At 43.9% G+C, this 15,158-nt stretch overlaps 1 protein-coding gene across 3 annotated transcripts in view; it reads right to left on the reverse strand.

The window, feature by feature from the left end:
* npas1 (neuronal PAS domain protein 1) overlaps window positions 1-15,158 on the reverse strand; it is a 111,973-nt gene that overhangs the window by 34,825 nt on the left and 61,990 nt on the right. For all 3 annotated transcript variants that reach the window (XR_010000785.1, XM_062962656.1, XM_062962657.1), the window contains exon 4: window positions 12,707-12,780. Coding sequence is in view for 2 of the 3 variants with exons in the window: in XM_062962656.1 (XP_062818726.1) it covers window positions 12,707-12,780 (74 nt within the window). In the remaining variant the exon portion in view is untranslated. The remainder of the gene's footprint in view (window positions 1-12,706; window positions 12,781-15,158) is intronic.

Consider the following 15,158-nt stretch of genomic DNA (forward strand, 5'->3'; position numbering starts at 1 on the left):
CATGTTTTGATGTGGTCAAAAGTGACTAATCAATAAAGAATTGTTGTTGTTATATACTGAGGCCTCAATTAATGTAATTTTTGATATCTATTTTTATTTCTGAAATTTCCCACCCTCGGCTTATACTGGAGTCAATGATTTCCCAATGATTTTTGTGGTAAAATTAGATGCCTCGGCTTATATTCGAGTATATACGGTACATTTATTATTTTTCCCTATTGCTGTTATTATTACATGTATTATTTTATTCTATTATAATTATTACCATATATACTCGAGTATAAGCCGACCCGAATATAAGCCGAGGCACCTACTTTTACCCCAAAACTTTTACCCCTACCGGCTGTTAGGAATTGTGGGAGTTGAAGTCCAAAACACCCGGAGGGCCCAAGTTGGCCCATGCCTGTTCTATATCCTCATTCAGAAAGGGATAAGATGGGAAGAACTCTGGTCCGTGTTTGCAAACTTTCTTTGCAGCGCTTAACAGGTTCTGCCAAGTTGCCTTGCAAAGGCCACGGCGTGCCAGCCATCTGTTGACTCCAGTTCAACGTTGTCCTCCAAATGCAATTGCTTCCAAATCAAGCTGAATTAGGCCCTTCGGCAGCTGGCTTGGGGCTGGCCAGGACCCTCGGCGGATGCAGAAATCTGTTTTCTAAAAGGAAGCCGTCGCACCTGGACACGGGGCCAAACGACATTAGCTTTAATGCAATTGATCCGCAGGCCCGGCTGGAAAATTGGGTTCGCTTTGAGGCGCTGGATGCAAACAAAGCTATTTCCAAAGAAGAATCGGTCTTCTTGCCATCAGCAAAAGGCACAGAGGGAGTGATGTCTAGTGGTCTGAAGGATCAGGTAGACTTGTATGCTGACTGACGCCCATCCCATGAACTTCATAAGGCACTGATGGCCAACCTATGACACGCGTGTCAATACTGACACGCCTAGCCATTTTTGCTGACACACTGCTGCATGCAGATTGATCGGATGACTAATGTCTTTTGTGGCCAAATTTGGTGTGATTTGGTCCAGTGGTTTTGTTGTTTACTCCATGGGAATTATGCATATTACACACACACACACACACACATATATATATATATAAAGTGTAATGACATTTCGGCCTAGGACAAAACAACAAAACTACACACCCCAGAAACACTAAACTTGGCAGCACAACCCCTCATCCATGCCTCTACGTTCATACAACAACAAAAAAAGAAAAATAAAGTCCTAATTAGAGGGAGAGGAAGAATTGTTTTTATCCAATTGCTGCCAGTTCAAAGGCTAAGCTCCGCCCACTTGGTCTCCTAGCAACCCACTCAGCCCAGGGGACAGGCAGAGTTAGGCCTCTTCCCCACTGCCTATAAAATACAGATTATCAGATTTGAACTGGATTATATGGCAGTGTAGACTCAAGACCCTTCCACACAGCTATATAACCCATTTATAATCTTATATTATCTGCTTTGTTTTGTGTAGTTTCGTTCGTTTCGTCTCGTTTTCGTATTTGTTCCCGCTAACGAAAATGGGGCACCTATACGAACAGAATTTTCGTCTGGCTTAGGAAAAAAATGAGAATTTTTGGACCACTGGTTGCAATGGGAGGGCTTCCGAGGCTCACCCCCCCACTCGGTTTTTGGGATAGAGGGGTGAAAATCGCCACACATGGAGGGCATTTCGATCCCTTTGAAAACGTTTGGGTCTTCCCCAGAGTACTACTGTTATTAATAATATTATTATTATTAACACCCATTGGCACACATCAGATGTAACATAGGAGGCACTGCTCTCCCAGACTCAGCTTAGGGCACGAGAATAACTGCTGTTCTTAGTATTAATATAAATATTATTATCAAGACCCATGGATACACGTCGGATGTAATTGGGAGGCACTGCTCTCCCAGACTCAGCTTAGGGTGCCAGAATAACTGCTGTTCTTAATATTATTATGAATATTATTATCAAGACCCATGGATACACATTGGATGTAATTGGGAGGCAGTGCTCTCCCAGACTCAGCTTAGGGCACGAGAATAACTGCTGTTCTTAGTATTAATATAAATATTATTATCAAGACCCATGGATACACGTCGGATGTAATTGGGAGGCAGTGCTCTCCCAGACTCAGCTTAGGGTGCCAGAATAACTGCTGTTCTTAGTATTAATATAAATATTATTATCAAGACCCATGGATACACGTCGGATGTAATTGGGAGGCACTGCTCTCCCAGACTCAGCTTAGGGTGCCAGAATAACTGCTGTTCTTAATATTATTATGAATATTATTATCAAGACCCATGGATACACATTGGATGTAATTGGGAGGCAGTGCTCTCCCAGACTCAGCTTAGGGCACCAGAATAACTGCTGTTCTTAGTATTAATATAAATATTATTATCAAGACCCATGGATACACGTCGGATGTAATTGGGAGGCAGTGCTCTCCCAGACTCAGCTTAGGGTGCCAGAATAACTGCTGTTCTTAATATTAATATACATATTATTATCAAGACCCATGGATACACATTGGATGTAATTGGGAGGCAGTGCTTTCCCAGACTCAGCTTAGGGTGCCAGAATAACTGCTGTTCTTAATATTAATATACATATTATTATCAAGACCCATGGATACACATTGGATGTAATTGGCCTGATCCCAGAAGGGCAGTTGGTTCTCGCAGAAGCAGAGGCAGCAGGAGGACATTTTTGCTCCCTGGCTTCAGGTAGGATTTGGCTAAGATTTGGCTAAGATTTTAAACTGAGTGTGGGCTTGGCTCCTGTGGTCAAAGTCTAACTGTTGTGTGACTGTTGTGTTGAAAGAGAGCCAGGTACTTAAGTTGATTGACAGCAGGCATTGTCCCCTGTTAATTGAGTTTCTGGGAAAGCTTTATTTGCCAGAAAAAGGCACCTTTACTAACTATCCTTTGCAGTACATACAGGAAACAAAGCAACATAAACAAATACACAAAGAGGTGGTTTGTTGCAGTTTGCACATAAAGTGCATGCATATTACTTAACTGTACAAAGATCCCACTTGGCCACCACGCTCACCAAGAGATGCAACAAAAGCAAAACATTCCCATCACATGCACCAGCTGTGGCATGTTCCGCTTTTTCACACAAAAACTAGACAACTACATCTGCTCCAAATGCAAACAGATGACTCTGATGGAGCAGAGGATCCAACAGCTCGAGCACCGTATTAAGACCCTTAAGGACATTCAGGCACTCGAGCTCTTCTTGGACACTGCACAACAAGCTGCTGTAGATCAGCAGCCTGCATCACACCAACACCACCAAGACCATGATCAGGAACCTTATGGGGAGATCAACTCAAAGGTAGACAACCCTCAGGCTTGGAAGGAGGTCACCCATAGAAGGAGACGCAGGACCAGGCAGCCTCCGCAGAACTCCTCTGCTCAGCTGCATTTACACAACAGATTTGAAATTCTTACATCATTAACATACAATCAGGAAACACATCTTGTAGAGGACCACAGTTTCTTAGATACCACTCAGTGGACCACCCTGGATCAATGCGCAGGGGATAGCCCTGACGGGGACAGTGCATCACCACAGTCACACTTATGTAATCATGCAAATGCTCCATCCCCAATCATAGACCAGGAGCAACAGGAACATCCTTGGGAGAGTAATGGGCTCTCGGATGTATCTCAATGGATTGTCATTGATGAATGCACTGGGGATGTTGAGGAGGAGGACAACACTTTACACCTACATGATTCACTTCAACAGGAACACTCTTCAGGGGACATACACACTGTCTTGCACAAAAGGGACCCTGTCAATCCTCAAAGGAAACAGGTCTTGGTAATAGGTGACTCCCTCCTTAGAGGAACGGAAGCCATCATTTCCAGACCGGATGGGATGGCTCGAGAAACATGCTGCCTCCCGGGGGCAAAAATACACCATATCACTCAGAGGCTCAGCAGGCTCCTAAAGCCCCATCACCCTCCCCACCTTATGTTGATTCATGTAGGTACCAATGACACCGCTAGGCAAACTTTTCAAAAGATCACAAATGATTTTCGAGCTCTGGGAACAAAGCTAAAACTGTATAATGTACATGTGATCTTTTCATCCCTCCTCCCTGTTGTAGGACACGGCTCTACAAGGGCTGGAAAAATAGTACAGGTCAATAACTGGCTCAGAAAATGGTGTCAAGAGGAGCATTTTGGCTTCCTTGACCATGGTCTACTCTTCCAAGAGGATGGACTACTGGCAAGCGATGGGGTGCATCTCACACAAGTAGGAAAACATCTTTTTGCACACAGACTCACAAACCTCATCAGGCGCACTTTAAACTAGATCCACTGGGGGAGGGGAACAACAGCCTGGCGAACACTATATTACCCACGACCACAGGGAACCGCCGAAAGGCTAAACGGAGGGCTGCACAAACACAGCAAGGACCAAGTACAGGGAGCACAATAATCCTAAATAAACAGTTCGAGGGGAGGTCACAGGGGCTTACATGTCTTTACACTAATGCTCAGAGCATGGGAAATAGGCAAGACGAACTCCAACTCCTAGCACAGCACCACACATAGGCATCACTGAAACCTGGTGGGATGACTCCCATCACTGAAATTTAACCATTGAGGGCTATAACCTCTTTCACAGAAATAGAACAAAGGGGAGAGGAGGGGGAGTAGCTTTATATGTCAAAAACAGTTACGTTGCAGAAGAAATGCAAGACTGTAATCCGGGAAACCAGCTTGAAAGCATCTGGATAAGAATCAAGGGAACCGGGACTCAAAAAGATCTTGTCGTGGGTGTCTACTACAGACCTCCGAGTCAGGATGAAGGACTTGATGAAGCCTTCTGTCAACAGCTGACCAAACAGGCACAAAGAAGAGATATAGTAGTCATGGGCGATTTCAATTATCCCGATATCTGCTGGAAAACAAACTCAGCCAAGAGTACAAAGTCCAACAATTTCCTCACTTGCCTTGCAGATAATTTTATGGTCCAGAAGGTAGAAAAGGCAACAAGGGGATCAGCAACTCTTGATCTAATCTTAACAAATGTGGAAGACCTGATCAATACAGTTGAAGTGGTTGGATCCTTAGGGGCAAGTGACCATGTGCTCCTGCAGTTTGCAATACAAAGGAATGCTGAAACTAAGACAAGTGAAACACGCATTCTGGACTTTAAGAGAGCTGACTTCCAAAAAATGAAGGAATTACTGAGCGGCATTCCATGGACGCCGATATTAAAAAACAAGGGAGTTAAGGATGGATGGGAGTTTTTCAAAAGTGAAATACTCAAGGCGCAAATGCAAACAGTGCCAACAAAGAAGAAAAATAAGACAAGTGCAAAGAAGCCAGAATGGATGTCCAAAGAACTTCTAACTGAGCTAAAGCTCAAAAGTGACATGCACAAGAAGTGGAAAAGGGGAGAAATCACCAAAGAAGAATTCAAACGTATAGCCAACACCTGTAGGGAAAAGGTTCGCAAGGCTAAAGCGCAAAGTGAGCTCAGGCTTGCCAGGGACATAAAAAACAACAAAAAAGGCTTTTTTGCTTACGTTGGTAGAAAAAGGAAGAAAAAGGAGGCGATAGGGCCATTGCAAGGAGAAGATGGGGTGATGGCGACAGGGGACAGGGAAAAGGCAGAACTACTTAATGCCTTCTTTGCCTCGGTCTTCTCAGAAAAAGAAAGCCATCTTCAACCTCAGCAACATGGAATGGACGAAGGATTGGGGGAAATCCAACCCCAAATAGGGAGACACGTTGTCCAGGAACACCTGGCCACTCTAAACGAATTCAAGTCCCCAGGGCCAGATCAGCTACACCCAAGAGTACTGAAGGAACTAGCGGAAGTTATTTCAGAACCACTGGCAATTATCTTCGAGAGTTCTTGGAGAACGGGAGAAGTCCCAGCAGATTGGAGGAGGGCGAATGTGGTCCCTATCTTCAAGAAGGGAAAAAAGAACGACCCAAACAATTACCGTCCGGTCAGCCTCACATCAATACCAGGCAAAATTCTGGAAAAGATCATTAAGGAAGTGGTCTGCGAACACTTAGAAACAAATGCGGTCATTGCTAATAGTCAACACGGATTTACCAAAAACAAGTCATGCCAGACTAATCTGATCTCTTTTTTCGATAGAGTTACGAGTTGGGTCGATACAGGGAACGCCGTGGATGTAGCGTACCTGGATTTCAGTAAGGCCTTCGACAAAGTCCCCCACGACCTTCTGGCAAACAAACTAGTAAAATGTGGGCTAGACAAAACTACGGTTAGGTGGATCTGTAATTGGCTAAGCGAACGAACCCAAAGGGTGCTCACCAATGCGTCGTCTTCATCATGGAAAGAAGTGACAAGTGGAGTGCCGCAGGGCTCCGTCCTGGGCCCGGTTCTGTTCAACATCTTTATTAACGACTTAGACGAAGGGTTAGAAGGCACGATCATCAAGTTTGCAGACGACACAAAACTGGGAGGGATAGCTAACACTCCAGAAGACAGGAGCAGAATTCAAAACGATCTTGACAGACTAGAGAGATGATTGGCCAAAACTAACAAAATGAAGTTCAACAGGGACAAATGCAAGATACTTCACTTCGGCAGAAAAAATGGAAATCAAAGATACAGAATGGGGGACGCCTGGCTTGACAGCAGTGTGTGCGAAAAAGACCTTGGAGTCCTTGTGGGGAACAAGTTAAACATGAGCCAACAATGTGATGCGGCTGCTAAAAAAGCCAACGGGATTCTGTCCTGCATCAATAGGGGAATAGCGTCTAGATCCAGGGAAGTCATGCTCCCCCTCTATTCTGCCTTGGTCAGACCACACCTGGAATCACACTGTGTCCAATTTTGGGCACCGCAGTTGAAGGGAGATGTTGACAAGCTGGAAAGCGTCCAGAGGAGGGCGACTAAAATGATTAAGGGTCTGGAGAACAAGCCCTATGAGGAGCGGCTTAAAGAGCTGGGCATGTTTAGCCTGCAGAAGAGAAGGCTGAGAGGAGACATGATAGCCATGTACAAATATGTGAAGGGAAGTCAAAGGGAAGAGGGAGCAAGCTTGTTTTCTGCTGCCCTGCAGACTAGGACACGGAACAATGGCTTCAAACTACAGGAAAGGAGATTCCACCTGAACATCAGGAAGAACTTCCTCACTGTGAGAAAGGCTGTTCGACAGTGGAACTCTCTCCCCGGGGCCGTGGTGGAGGCTCCTTCCTTGGAGGCTTTTAAGCAGAGGCTGGATGGCCATCTGTCGGGGGTGCTTTGAATGCGATTTCCTGCTTCTTAGCAGGGGGTTGGACTAGATGGCCCATGTGGACTCTTCCAACTCTACTATTCTATGATTCTATGATTCTATGAATTGGGAGGCAGTGCTCTCCCAGACTCAGCTTAGGGCACCAGAATAACTGCTGTTCTTAATATTAATATGAATATTATTATCAAGACCTGATCATCAAACACTCTCTGCTTCATTTGGAGAAATGCTGCACTCGCAGAGCTCAGGTGGTGTTGTATTTCAGTGTCGATGTTTACCTTTGTGGAGAGGTGGCTGCCAAGGGAGTGGAGATGGTCAACGGGCTGTGGGCAGGCTTGTAAACAGCTGCTGCAATAAATCACTCTGACCATGAGGTCATGAGTTCGAGGCCAGCCCGTGGCGGGGTGAGCACCCGTCAATTAAAAATGAAACATACCCCCTGCTCATTGCTGACCTAGCAACCCAAAAGATAGTTGCATCTATCAAGTAGTAAACAAGGTACCACTCATAAAAGTGGGGAGGCAAGTTTAACTAATTTACGATGTTGGAATGAGGAAGTGAGGAAGTGCCCTCAGAGTGGATGATGAAGCAGCTGCTCCCCCTTGTGGCCTCAATCGAACATCCCCTCAGGAGAAGGTTAAATTGCCTCTGTGTCTGTCTGTCTGTTGTCTCTCTCTTGGTTTGATGTGTTTATGGGCATTGAATATTTGCCCTATATGTACATAATGTGAGTCCCCTTCAGGGTGAGAAGGGCGGAATATAAATACTGTAAATAAATAAATAAATAATGTTACACCATTAATCTGTATTTCTGGCCTTGCAGAGCGATTGGTCGGTGCCTGTTGGAAGAGCATTTTGGTTTTCTCGATGTTCAATGAGAGGCTGAAGGAAGGTGTTTAGAGTGGCTTGTAGATCTTCTTCTGAATGTGCGCAGACTACATTATCATCGGCATATTGGAGTTCTATAACAGATGTTGTAGTGACCTTGGTTTTAGCTTTCAGTCTGCTGAGGTTAAATAGCTTGCCGTCTGTCCAATAGATGATTTCCACTCCGGTGGGAAGATTCCCATCAACAAGGTGAAGTATCATAGTGTTGAAGATGGAGAATAAGTTTGGGGCAATAACACTATCATTCCTGTTTGACACCTGATTCCACCTTAAATGGGTCGCTTTGGGAGCCATTGCTGTCCAAGACTGTTGCCATCATGTCATCATGGAGGAGCTGCAGGATGTTCACAACGACCCAGCCATGACCACCAACCCCCTTAGCTATGGCATCACCACGACATTCACAACTATTACCCAGGTCAATATCCCACCTGTTCCTCAAACAGGATTTTTCTCTATTAGAAATGCTGTCCCATTTCTATCTAAGATTTCTTCTTTCTTTGCAACTCTCTGCTGTCAAAAAGGGGATTTGGCAGGATAAAGAAACACGGGTCTCTCGCTTGGCGCATCTCCCCGGGGCCTCTGGGTCTCCCGCCCAAGGTTTGCCCCCTTGACATCATGCCTCTCGGCCCTCGTTCTCTCTCCCTGCCATTCATTGACCAGCTTTTAAAATTCTATGCTTTCGTTTCGGCCCGAAGGATCCGAGGCAGCCGCTGACCCCGGGTCTTCCTCCGTCGGGGAGGCTGCCATCTCTGCTCCACTCTTTGATGGGATGATTGGCATCTACTGAGGACTCCTGGGGCCGTGAGTCAAGGATGCTTCCCGAGAAGAGCTCGGACATGCTCTTTCCTCCAAACTATAACTCCCGTATTCTGTTGCATGGATGAATGGGGTTGGACTGGATGGCCTTTGTGGGTTCCTACCAAGGCTGAGATCCTATGATTTTATGATTCAGCCAAAGAGGAAAACTCAAGGATCAATGGGACAATGCATTCTGTCGAAGGAAACCGAAGATTGGAGCCAGTATTAGATCAGTGATATTCGCTTAGTTGCGGTAGTTGCTGCCATCACTGATGTATATCTGCAAGTTGTGTTGTCAAAGGCTTTCATGGCCGGGATCACAGGGTTGTTGTATGTAACTGCATAGAAGAAGTTAGAAACAACTTGCAGATATTTATTTATTTTATTTATTTGCAGCATTTATATTCCGCCCTTCTCACCCCGAAGGGGACTCAGGGCGGATCACATGACACCTATAGGCAAACATTCAATGCCTTTTAACATGGAACAAAGACAAGACAAACATAGGCTCCGAGCGGGCCTCGAACTCATGACCTCCTGGTCAGAGTGATTCATTGCAGTCATTCATTGCAGCTGCTCTCCAGCCTGCGCCACAGCCCGAGCCCGAGATAGGGTTGTTGTATGTATTCTGGGCTGTATGGCTATGTTCCAGAAGTATTCTCTCCTGACATTTCTCCCACATCTATGGCAGGCATCCTCAGAGGTTGTGAGGTAGATGGTGTATCCCCGGATGTTCTTGAGATATGAAGCTTTTCTACGGGACGAGCTGGTCTACGTCCTATAGCTTAGTTTCCTTAAGTGAGACTGACTTAAAAATGGCTCCTTCCCTCCCAGAGCCCTGAACAAGGGGTGGAACCAAACTTAATGATGATTGACAGGCGGCCTGTCCTATGATTTTGCAAACATTTGCAGCAAGAAAATAAAGTTGGAGCTTCTGGTACAGCTGTACCAGCACATGGATTCTTTCATCCTCCTTATATATTCTGGGTTACATGGCTGTGCGGAAGGGCCCTCCGAGGAAGTACAGTAGAGTCTCACTTATCCAAGCCTCGCTTATCCAAATTTCTGGATTATCCAAGCCATTTTTGTAGTCAATGTTTTCAATATATCGTGATATTTTGGTGATAAATTCGTAAGATACAGTTAATTACAACATAACATTACTGCGTATTGAACTGCTTTTTCTGTCAAATTTCTTGTCTAACATGATGTTTTGGTGCTTAATTTGTAAAATCATAACCTAATTTGATGTTTAATAGGCTTTTCCTTAATCCCTCCTTATTATCCAAGATATTCGCTTATCCAAGCTTCTGCTGGCCCGTTTAGCTTGGATAAGTGAGACTCTACTGTACCTGCTTTGGTGAAGCAGCGTGACACCCCAAGACTTGCAATGGAATATTTCTGAATATTCTCCTTGTGTTTTGTGGTCAAAAGCATACCCTCAGGAAGCTGGAAGCTGGAGAAGGTTTAAACGGCCTCTACGTCTGTCTCTGTCTCTGTTCTATGTTATATGGCATATATTTATTTATTACGGTCGATGACCAGCAACATATATGGCATTGAATGTTTGCCTTATATGCGTACAATGTGATCTGCCCTGAGTCCCCTTCGGGGTGAGAAGGACGGAATATAAATACTGTAAATAAATAAAATAAATAAATAAATAAGGGAGCTATTGTCCTTGCAGCTCACCACTGGTCCAGGCATTGCCCGGCGACTGATAAATTGCCACTTAACGCATTGGCATATGCCACTTTTGATAATTAGCGCAATGTCCCCCGAGACGGCCCTAATGAAAGTGCTTGAGAAATAATTAGCCCGATGTGTTCGCTTTGTCGGTGTTTGCCCTCCGATGCCACGGCTCCCAAGGCACACTTGCGGTTGGACTTTGAGAGAAAAAGGAAGCGGCTGCATCCCAATGGATGCATCTGCCCACCTTTCTTCAAGGGAGCATCCATGGTGGCATTAGCCAAGTCAAGCATGTCAGGATTTGTAGTGAAAAGAAAGTATTTCATTCCATCCAGGTACTAATTGCAGAGTCATAATGACAAGGCAAGTTTCGGAGGAGGATGAAACCCAGATGTCAGATGAAACTATCTTGCAATGTTTGGGCAACATGGATAGTGCAATACAATGTAGTCAGATCTAGGATAAAAGTGGGACAGCTAGCACAATGGATGTGGATGAGTGTTTATGGTGGTGTAGCTGCTGACTGTTACAAATAATAATAATAACAATAACAATAATATTTTTAGCACTGATATCAGCATGGAGTTTGGCTTGGACAAATGTTCAACAGTGGCATTGAAGAAGGGAAAAATCATTGAAAGTGAGGGCATAAATATGCCTAATGGCCAAACAATAAAGTGTCACCAGCCAGAGGCCTATAAATATCTGGGCATATTACAGCTGGACAACATCAAGCATGAACATGTGAAGACTGTGGTCAGCAAAGAATACACACAAAGGGTCAGAAAAATTCTCAAAAGCAAGCTCAATGGAGGCAACACCATCAAGGCCATAAACACCTGGGCCATACCTGTCATAAGATATACTGCTGGCATTATATACTGGACACAGGTGGAACAGGACAATTTGGACAGAAAAACAAGAAAATTCATGACCATTCATCATTCCCTGCACCCTCGCAGTGATGTTGACCGGCTATATCTGCCTAGAAGATCAGGGGGTAGAGGACTCTTACAAGTAAAACAAGCAGTCAAAGAAAAAGAGCATGCCCTGGCAGAATATGTCAAGCAAAGTGAAGAACTTGCTTTGATTGAAGTCAAAAATCAGAAACTCCTCAAAGCACAGCAGACAAAAATACCAGTACAAGACAAACGTACTACAAACTAGAGCTGACAGCTGGCACCACAAAACATTGCATGGAAAGTTCCTTGACAAAATTGAAGGAAAAGCTGAGAAGGAGAAGACCTGGCTCTGGCTCACGAATGGGACCCTGAAGAAGGAGACAGAAGGCCTGATCCTTGCAGCCCAGGAGCAAGACATCAGAACAAAGGCAATTCAGGCCAAGATCGAAAAATCAGCTGATGACCCAAAATGCAGACTGTGCAAGCAAACCGACGAAACCATTGATCATCTCCTCAGCTGCTGTAAAAAAATCGCACAGACAGACTACAAACAGAGGCACAACTGTGTGGCCCAAATGATTCATTGGAACTTATGCCTCAAGCACCACCTCCCAGCAGCAAAGAACTGGTGGGATCACAAACCTGCAAAAGTATTGGAAAATGAACATGCAAAGATACTGTGGGACTTCCGAATCCAGACTGACAAAGTTCTGGAACACAACACACCAGACATCACAGTTGTGGAAAAGAAAAAGGTTTGGATCATTGATGTTGCCATCCCAGGTGACAGTCGCATTGACGAAAAACAACAGGAAAAACTCAGCCGCTCTCAGGACCTCAAGATTGAACTTCAAAGACTCTGGCAGAAACCAGTGCAGGTGGTCCTGGTGGTGATGGGCACACTGGGTGCCGTGCCAAAAGATCTCAGCCGGCATTTGGAAACGATAGACATTGACAAAATCACGATCTGCCAACTGCAAAAGGCCATCCTGCTGGGATCTGGGCGCATCATCCGAAAATACATCACACAGTCCTAGACACTTGGGAAGTGTTCGACTTGTGATTTTGTGATTTTGTCATTGCGATCCGCCCTGAGTCCCCTTCGGGGTGGGAAAGAAGGGCGGAATATAAATACTGCAAATAAATACATAAATAAATAAAACTGTCCCTTTAAGAGGCGACTCACCTGCAGGATGTGGCCCCCCAGGTGCTGTTCGAAGAGCTCCGTCAGCAGCGGGTTCAGGCTTCTCCGTCCGGAAGCTGGAGGAGGAAGACAAGAGTTCCACCATCAGAGAAATCCCATCGCTAACCCAGGCATAGGTAAACTTGGGCCCTCCAGGTGTTTTGGACTCCAACTCCCACAATTCCTAACAGAATTGTGATTGACATTGGCACCAGAGAGTTATAGTTCACCTGTATTCAGAGAACACAGAACTCACTAAGTGACGGATTTGCACCAAACTTGGCACACAGACCCAACATGGCCAAGTGTGAATACTGGGGAAGTGTTGGGAGGACTGACCCACGGTTTTGGAAATCTTTATGTAGCATAGCGTATGACCAAACTGATATTACCTAACATCCAAAAACAAACAAGGCTTTTTCATATATAATTTTTATTAAACAAGAAAAGAATATTTTCAATACATAAAAAGTGGGGGAACAATATAAAATATAGAAAAGTAGGAAAGAAAAGAAGAAAGTAGAAGAGACAAAAATAATAATAATAATAGAAGATTTCCTTTATACATGAAAGTGGGGGAACAATAAGTGTATAGGAAAGTATGAAATATAATTTTTTTTTTAAAAAAAGGCACCATACACACCGTCCAGAAAGGGGTATTCGATGACTTCCGCTCTTTCTACTCCTATAAAATAACAACTTATTAAAGTCAATATAAAAACTAAATGTAACTTCTTTCCCCCTTACGTCTTTAATCTTTCTTAAGATAATTTTCTAAAAATGACCAGTCTGTCTTTTTTAATCCGCTGTCACTATTTTCTTTTAGTAAGAATGTTAACTTGTCCATGTCTTTTATATCCATAATTTTGATAATCCAGTCTTTCAATTCAAGAGTGGTATCCAACTTCCACCTTTTTGCAAAGACTATTCTCGCTGCTGTTGTTAAAAAAGTAAATAATTTGTCCAAATTTCAATCTGCAAATAATCCCAAATCAAACATACCCAATAAGTAGTATTCCGGTTTCATTGGGAAAGATTTTTTGAGGATTTTTGACATTCAGCATGGATAATTTTCCAAGCATCTGCTGTTTTTGTACATGTCCACCATAAATGGAAGAATGTACCTTCATTTGTCTTACATTTCCAACATTTATTGTCCATGTTCTGGTACATTCTTCCCAATTTTGCTGGGGTCATATACCAGTGGTGCAACATTTACAAGGCTTTTTTCAAATAACCCGGGCATCGTCAAGTACCCAAGCTAGTACATAATAAACACATGAATTTTCTTTAAATGATTCTTTCTTCAGTTTTTGGTTAGGTTAGTTGCTTATTAGTCCTAGTTGCTTGAGTTCCAGTTAATGGAGAGAACCACCGTACTTCCTTTTTTAGTGATAAACCACTTCCTTCTGGAACCCAGGTTAAACATACCCAATTACTGATCTTTGGTGGTTAACCTGCTTTAGCACAGCAGGCTAACCACCAGCTGCAATAAATCTTATTTATTTATTTACAGTATTTATATTCCGCCCTTCTCACCTCGAAGGAGACTCAGGGCGGATCACATTGTATATACATATAAGGCAAACATTCAATGTCATATACACATAGAACAGACGCAGAGGCAATTTAACCTTCTCGTGAGGGAATGTTCGATTCTGGCCACAGGGGGAGCAGCTGCTTCATCATCCACTGCGATGGCACTTCCTCATTCCAATGGCGGCTGGATGATTTTTATGGAGTCGTAAATTAGTTAAATTAGCCTCCCCACTTTATAAGTGGTACCTTAATTTCCTACTTGATAGATGCTAGGTCAGCAACGAGTAGGGGCTATTATTTATTTATTTATTTAAAATTGTCGGGTGCTCACCCCGCCACGGACTAGCCTCGAACACATGACCTCTTGGTCAGAGTGATTTATTGCAGACGGCTGCTCACCAGCCTGCGCCACAGCCCGGCCCCTATCTTACCAATAGAAAGGTTGGCAATTCGAAGCCCAGGTCAGGGTGAGCACCCGAACTTCAGCCCAGCTCACTGCCCACCTAGCAGATCGAAAACAGCTGTGAGTAGATAAATAGGTACCACTTAAGTAGGGAGATAATTTAATGGCACCATAAAAGAAATACCAGAAAAAATATCAATGATAAAAAAGAGCAAGTCTGTGAACAGGATCTTCGACATTGCTCCCCGTGACCGAAATCGAGCACAACTTCCAGGATGCCGAAGATAGGAAATGCCTATATACGTCTATTGGTTGTCTATCCTGTCTTTGTATAACGGCATTGCATGTTTGCCACATACGTGTATTCTGTGATCCACCCTGAGAAGGGTGAAATATAAATACTGTAAATATATCTATATCTCTTTATCTTTTCTTTCTTATCTATCTATCCTCTATTTTATCCATCTTCTCTATTAATATATTTTCTCTATCTAAATCTATTTCTATATATCT

This window comes from Anolis carolinensis, unplaced genomic scaffold, assembly GCF_035594765.1.
Source record: "Anolis carolinensis isolate JA03-04 unplaced genomic scaffold, rAnoCar3.1.pri scaffold_10, whole genome shotgun sequence".
Taxonomy (NCBI): domain Eukaryota; kingdom Metazoa; phylum Chordata; class Lepidosauria; order Squamata; family Dactyloidae; genus Anolis; species Anolis carolinensis.